General features: G+C 43.4%; 1 protein-coding gene across 1 annotated transcript; it reads left to right on the top strand.

The window, feature by feature from the left end:
- The first annotated feature begins 821 nt into the window (after positions 1–821).
- Positions 822–5552, top strand: LOC136528659 (serine/threonine-protein phosphatase PP1 isozyme 3-like). The gene is made up of 3 exons (XM_066521621.1): positions 822–1227; positions 3827–4386; positions 5109–5552. The coding sequence occupies exons 1-3, from the start codon at positions 1050–1052 to the stop codon at positions 5286–5288; spliced, it is 918 nt and encodes a 305-aa protein (XP_066377718.1). The 5' UTR covers positions 822–1049; the 3' UTR covers positions 5289–5552.
- Positions 5553–8403: the final 2851 nt, after the last annotated feature.

Genomic DNA, 8403 nt, shown 5'->3' with positions numbered 1-8403 from the left:
CCTTGGTCTTCAAATCAAGCAATTGAAAAATAGTACATTTGTGAGTCAAGGCAAGTATATCAAGGATATGATCAAGAAGTTTAGGATGAATGATCGTAAAGCCATTAGCACACCAATAGGAACAAATGGCAACTTGGATAGTGATGCAAGTAGAAATATGGTGGATCAAAAATTGTATCGGTCTATGATTGAAAGTCTACTCTATGTGACCGTATCAAGGTCAGATGTCATGTTTAGTGTATGCATGTGTGCAAGATTTCAAGCCTCTCTAAGAGAAAGTCATTTGAATGCTACAAAGAGAATATTGAGGTACTTAAAGCATACATAAAATGTTGGTTTGTGGTATCCCAAAGGAGCAAAGTTTGAGCTAGTTGGTTACTCCGACTCGGATTATGTGGGATCCAAGGTTTAAAGAAAGAGCACATCGGGCGTATATCAATTGTTGAGAAGATCACTTATTTTATGGTCATCAAAGAAGTAAAATAGTGAGCGGCGGCTGCGCCTGCGCGAGCCGCGAGTGCACGTGTGAGAGGCGGCGCGAATGAGGAATGGGAGGGGCTAGGGATCTTTTGGGGCGCAGTCACGAAAGGGCTGGATAGGGCTTTTGTAACGGTGGCCCAAAACATGTAGAAAGGCTGAAAGCCTGGAGAGTACTAGACACCAATCAGTCCTGCAGTCCACTACCGCGGCACCGCCTCTAATTTTCAAATAAAGCAGGCTGACGTCGTCGGCCCAGCCCAAACCTAACTCGATCCAACCGCCACGGCAGTCCAAATTACACGCCTTGTCCCGCAGTCCGTGGAGGACTCGGGCAACAATCGCATAAACCGCCGACTTCCAGCGACCCACAATCCCCTCATCCCCTCTTCGCTACACGCTCACACGCTCCACCCTTCCCGTGTCGTTTCCCCGTCGATCGGCAAAGAGGCTTTAAGCGAGCCGCTAGGGTTTAGCAGCTTCCACTCTTGAGCGAGGGTTTACCCGCGAGCGGCGGCAACTTGAGCTAGGGTTTCCCTCCGATCCCGTTCCCTTCCCTTCCCGGCGAGGCGATGGACGAGGCGGCGGTCGACGACTTGATCCGGCGGCTCCTAGGGGCCCGCGGCGGGCGCACCCCGCGCAACGCGCAGGTGACCGACGCCGAGATCCGGCGCCTCTGCGCCGCCGCCAAGGATGTGTTCCTCCAACAACCCAACCTCCTGGAGCTCGAGGCCCCCATCAAGATATGCGGTAAGAGCGCCCTCCCCACAACCCTGATATGCGACTTGGCGTGCTAACCTGTTAGGCCTTCCGCCTTCGTCTGTTCCGCGCAAACTGTTTTGCCAGACGCAGCCGTTTCGGGTTGTGCTTCTCTTGTGGCTTTTATTATTGGGATGGCTTCGCCAAGATTAGTTGTTCTTGGAATCCCGTAGTCCTTTGACGTGTTCTGGTAGTATAATAATTAAAGGTGGGGCGCGTGCTGTGCGAAGTTCAAATGACCTTAGATGTACGACTGCCTGGGCAACAGCGCGTTTGGACTTCTTTGTCATACCAAATGCTAGTTTAGGAAGGGCGGGCCTGGTGCAAGCGGTAGAGTCTTACCGTCTGTGACCGGAAGGTCCCGGGTTCGAGTCGCGGTCTCCTCGCAATTGCACTAGCGAGGGTAAGGCTTGCCACTAACACCCTTCCCCAGACCCGCACAGAGCGGGAGCTCTCTGCACTGGGTACCAAATGCTAGTTTAGGCGCCTCTGTTGTTATTCCTTTTTTTTTTTGTAAGTTCTGGTAGGTCGTTTGCAATATAGGTCACATCTATTGTTTGCTGGGGTGAAAGATCAAACATGGATGAATATCGTGATCATGATGTCCTCTCAAACCTCCCTCGACCTAAAGATGCATATCAAGGCCATGACATTTCAAACCTTGACACCATAATGCCTGTATTTATGCATGTATATAAGCTCATCTTTTCCAGAAAGCTGTAAGACCCTTGATTATTCTTGATTTCAGTGTCAAACAAATTCACCACCTTTTCTTACTGTATACTTGTTTCATGATTTTGTCAGGGTCGTACAGATTTGCTGTCTGTGTCGTTAGATCAGATTGCCAATATGATCAGTTTTCCTATTCTTGTTTATCTCAGCACTGAGCTTTTCAGTTTTAAGGAAAACGGTGCAGAGTTTTCTGCTGGTTGATTTGGGATATTTGCTTACTACATATCCTTAGTGTAGTCTGTTAAAAAACATTGGGAGAACTGCAAGAACATGTCACAAGTCATTTTGGAATCTGAAGTCTACCATACTCCCCGTGGTGGGCCTTGTGGCCTCTTTCTACTGAGTACATTATAACAAAAGTGAGTTGAGTATTAGTGGTTGACATACGTCATATATTGTCTATGTTCCTATGCCATTATACCATGCTAGACTGCTCAAGGTTGCAGATTAGAGAGAAAATTGAGGGCTTGAGTGGCAGGGAAAAAAATATTTGAAAGTGGTTGACATGTCATATATTGTCTATGTTCCTATGCCATTATACCATGCTAGACTGCTCAAGATTGCAGATTAGAGAGAAAAGTGAGCTTGAGTGGCAGGAAAAAAATATTTGAAACTGTAATCACTAACTTGCAGGCTAGTATGTTAATTATTATATCATGAGCTTTTTGTGATTGCCCAGTAAAAATAAAGTAGCGAAGGAAATACATATCAGGGAGATTAAGGCCCTATTTGGATCCATAGAGCTAATAGTTAGCTGCTAATAATTAGCTCTTTGGATCCAAACGGGTGTAGCTAATTGTTAGCTGAATACCAAACTAACAACTATCTCACTAGTTAGATCAAACCAGCTAATAGCAGCTACTAGTTAGCTGCTAATATTAGCTATGAACTATTAGCAGCTAATGGATCCAAACAGGACCTACGACTCAAAAGAAAAAATTGTGGTGGTGTGAATAACTCAATTTGTTGTGTTCACATAGTTTGCCTATTTTTTATAGGTCACATAGAGGAGCTATCCCTTCACTTAGATCTCCCTGACATATTGTTTAGATGTGTACTTTCTGCAGTGTCGTATCCTGGCATTCGAGAATTGATAACAATGGTTTGCTTTGTCAAGTCAATAAGTATTCATAATTCTTGGTTCAAGATAAATTGTGTGAGTGCTATGCTATTTACCCACTATACTAGATAGAAGTGTGTCAAGACTCAAATTGGTAGGGTCATCACCCTTAGTCAGTAATCACAGCGCATGTTTAATATTTGCCAACCATGTGGGGCTATTCTGTCTTGTGAAATTTCTGCTGAGTTCTGTTAACACCATACTGCAAATTTCATATCTGGTTTCTTTGTTGGGGTAGCTCAAGCTTGCTGTCCAAAGAACATTCTTTCATAATTTCGTTTTGCTATTTGAATTGCCTTCCATCTAGTTTATGGTGGTATTGGTACTGTCATATAAATAATAACTAGCTTTACACTGGAATCAGTAATAGAAATACAAAGATTACTTAGTGTGCTAAGTGAAGGGCAGGCCTGGTGCAAGCGGTAGAGTCTTACCGCCTGTGACCGGAAGGTCCCGGGTTCAGAGTTGCGGTCTCCTCGCATTGCACAGGCGAGGGTAAGGCTTGCCACTAACACCCTTCCCCAGACCCCGCACAGAGCGGGAGCTCTCTGCACTGGGTACGCCCTTTACTTAGTGTGCTAAGTCCACTAGCAAATATTGCATTGTCTTATAGTAAGCCGCATTGTATTCACCTTGATGTTAGTGCTATGCTCTGTAAACTCGTCAATTAACAATTTGTAATGTACGTTGATGCAATAATGTGGATAATGATAAGCATTTAATTTCTTTACTATGCAGGGGATGTCCATGGACAATATTCAGATCTTCTTCGATTATTTGAGTATGGTGGCTATCCACCAGATGCAAATTATCTGTTCTTGGGTGACTATGTTGATCGGGGGAAACAGAGCATAGAAACAATATGCCTTCTCTTGGCGTACAAGTTAAAGTACCCAGAAAACTTCTTCCTCCTCAGGGGAAACCATGAATGCGCCTCGATCAACCGGATATACGGGTTCTTTGATGAGTGTAAGAGGAGATTCAATGTCCGTATCTGGAAGATATTCACTGAGTGCTTTAACTGCCTCCCTGTGGCTGCGCTTATTGATGATAAGATCTTTTGCATGCATGGGGGGTTGTCTCCTGAACTTAAGAACATGGATCAGATACGCAACATTTCTCGTCCTGTGGATGTTCCTGACGTTGGTCTCCTTTGTGATTTGCTATGGTCGGACCCTGAGAAAGAGCTTGATGGGTGGGGTGAGAATGACAGGGGTGTTTCCTACACCTTTGGAGCTGACATAGTTGCCGAGTTTCTTCAGAAACATGATCTGGATTTGATCTGCAGGGCCCACCAGGTATTCATTATCTTATACACCTTTCTTGTAATTAAGAACATTTCTTCATGTTTGTGTGATCATTTTTAGTTGATATTATTCCAACAAGTTATGACTATCATGCTGAAAACAAATGGCCACCAACCTGCCACCCAAAATAAAAAAAATTGAAATCCTTATCTAAGATGGTATGATCGTGTAATTTGGTGCCTTCTTCTGAAGATGGCTATTGCTTCTGGTCTATATTGAACTGTATTTTGTTAAAAGAAACTACGTTAGTATATTGTTTCACAGTATCAACATGTTTGCACTGTTACCTATCATTTTTTAAAGGGAACAGTGCCTATCCCTCCTGTTGAGTGAACAAAAATGTGTATATGTCCTTTTTGCAGATTGAGCTTTTCATTTGTACTGACCATATATAAGCTAAGGTTCTGAATCTTTGAACTATTTACTTCGTTTGAGGTCATCGACCTTGAACTGGTTGTGGTTAATACTTGCTGTCAAACTATTGCTGTTATTTTACTGTGTCAGCTTGGATGATTAAGGTCAAGCTAAAACTCTTTACATATTAGCCCTTCTGAAATATGAAGATTAAATTTCCTTTTCTTCTGATATGTTTTTTAGGGGAATATAACTGAAAACATCTAGATCTGTTGAGCTCAGTGTTGTGAATTACTAATTTTTGTTGTGCACTGCCTTCATTACCATTGACTTCTCTTTAACTGAATCTAATTTCACAGGTTGTGGAGGATGGGTATGAATTTTTTGCAAACCGCCAGCTTGTAACAATATTCTCAGCACCAAACTACTGTGGAGAGTTTGACAATGCTGGTGCACTGATGAGCATTGATGACTCCCTGGTATGTTCGTTCCAGATCCTCAAGCCTTCAGAAAAGAAAGGAAATAGCAGGAACTTCTAACATGTCAAAACCCGGAACACCTCCCAGGAAGATAAAAATAAGTGTTACTCGAATTTAGCCAGATTCTCGTTATCAAACTGGATTTGAGAAGTTGTGATTAAGTGCTCCCCCAAACTTGTTATGGTAGGGTTTTTGGTGGTCTTAACATGGTGTTAAACTGTGGACTGACGTGCCTCATGTCTCTGATATGAAGTCTGATGCGAATGTATCCTGGCGTTTTGCCAACCAAAACAGATCATGCTAACAGAAACTTTCAGGATTTTTTTTATTGTGGACTTCTGTTCTTATTCCCTGACAAATGTAACATGTTTATTTTGGGTGGCATTGTTAGCGGTGGAGATTGTACCTTTTGTACTTAACCTGTAAGGTTTGTCCTTGGAAATGCTAACTAACAGCAAATGCCCTTTACTGGTGTTGATGCACGACTGAAGTCGCCGAACATAACCCATTTTTTTAAGAACATACAGCCCGTTCGGTTCTCAGCTCGTTTTAGAATACTATTGAATCATTCAAAATCTGATCAGCCGAACGGGCTGATAAGCTTAGCAAACAGTCAAAGCAAGGGCCATTCTCTTTGCTGGAGCCTGGAGGATGTTTTTTTTTTTCATTATTATACGGTCAAGTATTTGGTCCTTTTATCACTATAATATAATGTTTTGAGCATGTTCAAGCGGCGATACCCGCCGATATCCCTTATATATCTGGTCATCCAGAGCTGGCTCCACACGGACATCCTACAATAGAGGCCTTGTTCCACACGGATATCGGTACCGTTCGCTTGGTCCTCCAGGGTCCAGGCTGTGCTTCTTCCTTGGTCTAGCTTCCTACCTCTCTCTCTCTAAATCTCTAGTCGTTTTCGTTCCCCGAGAAACAACTTTGATTAAATATATATTAAAAAATATTAATATTTATATATATAATTAGTATCATTGATAGATATTTGAATATAGTTTTTTTAATAAATTTATTTAGAGATAGAAATATTGCACATATTTTCTATAAATTAAGTTAAAGTTATCAGCACGTAAATCGTGGCGACTAATATTTAGGGACGGATGGAGTAGGCGACAGGCAGCAACATGTATTCTAGCTTAGGTAACACCGTAACAGATTAACAGGCAGCAACATATAGCCAGTATAACAGAGTAAATTATTAGCTATGCTCTTACCGCATCTTGACGAGATGCCATTGTGGTATGGTGTCATTGGTCGTACACCAAATCCTTTTTAGCTTTAGCCAAGTTAATGAAAAATATGCTAATATCTATAGCATCAAGTTTGTTTTCTTAAACCCAGCATCAGGTACATTAGGTATTAATTGTTTTCCTATAATTTTAGTCAAGGATAGAGAAATCTGATTTAGACAAAACTAAAAGCTTACTTCCTCTAGTCTAAATTGCAAGATGTTGTAGATACGCGAGGGAGCGTTAGCTCGAGTGGTTCTGTCCCCGTCGTGGGAAGGCCCCGGTCGGGAGTTTGACTCCCGGCTGCCGCGGGCACAGCTACGGTAATGCGTAGTTATGTGCAGAAAAAAACCTCTCGCATGTCCCGCGTCCCAATGCACAGGTAAGGAGGCTTCCGGCCCACTCACAGTGTTACGGGCCCCTGTGTTAGGACGAGGCATGGGGTTCGGGGCTTTTTTTTTTGCCTGCGTGAGAGGTCTTCTTCCTAGCGCAAAACTGCGGGGCTGTCTGCCCACTGCAGGCCGAGTTTTTTTTAAGATGTTGTAGATACATAATTTTTACTATATATACACTTAAATATATGTAAAAGCAATGTATATAAAAAAAAAGCCAAAACGTATTACAGTTTGTAACGAACGAAGTACTTTGGAACTGCAGTACACAATGACAACTAGCAATATAGCCTCATAGGAAGTTGGAACTAAAACAATATTCAATGGGCTTGGGAACTAAACAAGAAGCTTGAACGAAATATTTTTCCTACTAAAATTTGTTACTCATAGCTAAGGATGAAAACGGACGGGGATGAATCCTGTTCCGTCCGCAGCCGTATACCGTTTTTCCTGTTCGTTTTTGTTTTTCCCGGGATAAACGGAAACGGGACCGAAAACGGGACGGAGTGAAACGGGACCGAGACAAAAAAACGGTAGAGCGTTTGTCCGTCCGTATTCGTGGTATCCCATTTTCGACTAAGATATCCCGTTTTGCATCCCGTTTTTATTAAGTCTTGGATAGGCTTGCTAAGAGCTCAGTCCATCCATAGAGCTGGCCCAACTTGGCCCAAGACACAACACCGCACCCGCACCCTCATCCCTAATGGCGACGCGGCCTCTCCCGCCCGCCGTCCTCTTTCTCTTCCTCCAATCCTCCGGTGCCAGACGCTGGCAGCCGCGCCCTCGGACTGGCTGATGTCGCGGGCTGGAGGACGAGGAGATCAGGTGGCTGGAGCAGGTGGTCACCACGCTCGACGTGGAGCGCACCGCCGGCCTGCGCGCACTGCGTCGGCTCCGACAGCCTGCTCACCATAGACGTGCTCCTGGCAATGCTAAATCGCTTCTTCATGAACGTCGATGTGCTCGCGCATGCCGGAACCATCGTAGGCCTAGCGTAGTTTGCACTGCAGCCAACCATGCAGTGTCCAACTGCTAATTTGTACAAATTGCTGTTAGAAAGTTATTGATTGGAGACTGCTCCGCATTTGATTATGTGTTTTCATATCGATTATTATTAATGTGAAGTTCTGAACTTTCGCGCATTCGAGTAACTGGTTCAGTATAGGCACGACCTGAACAAATTTTGCTACTAAGTACTGTCTGACTTATTCGTTATTTGACCATAGCAGAAACATCAGATAATCAGAAGAACTGGTTTGCCGTGATTCAGTGATCAGCTTGCTGCCTGGAGTACTTATGACAACAGAGAAATAATGTAATAATATTTATGTGTGGTCTGCTAGGTATATTATCTATTTACTAATGCACCTTGGTTTCTATATTTGAGCTATCATATGCGGCGTGCAATCACGGCTTAAGTTTCTGCTTACGTTTCTGTCTATTTTCCGATCGTATTTACCTGTTTTCATATTACCGTTTACCCCGCTACCATTTTCGTTCTCGGCTGTCCGGCTCCTGCTCCTGTTTCGGTCAAAAAAT

The sequence above is a fragment of the Miscanthus floridulus genome, chromosome 19 (assembly GCF_019320115.1).
Source record: "Miscanthus floridulus cultivar M001 chromosome 19, ASM1932011v1, whole genome shotgun sequence".
NCBI lineage: Eukaryota > Viridiplantae > Streptophyta > Magnoliopsida > Poales > Poaceae > Miscanthus > Miscanthus floridulus.
Note: the sequence above shows the minus strand (reverse complement) of the source record. Positions and strands in the feature narration are given on the sequence as shown.

What these genes read in the sequence shown, in the direction of transcription:
- LOC136528659 (XM_066521621.1), top strand. Translation starts at nt 1,050, where the DNA reads ATGGACGAGGCGGCGGTCGACGACTTGATCCGGCGGCTCCTAGGGGCC. An exon ending in GGCCCCCATCAAGATATGCG is followed by an intron (nt 1,228 to 3,826) that starts GTAAGAGCGCCC and finishes TTTACTATGCAG; the next exon opens with GGGATGTCCATGGACAATAT. An exon ending in TGATCTGCAGGGCCCACCAG is followed by an intron (nt 4,387 to 5,108) that starts GTATTCATTATC and finishes CTAATTTCACAG; the next exon opens with GTTGTGGAGGATGGGTATGA.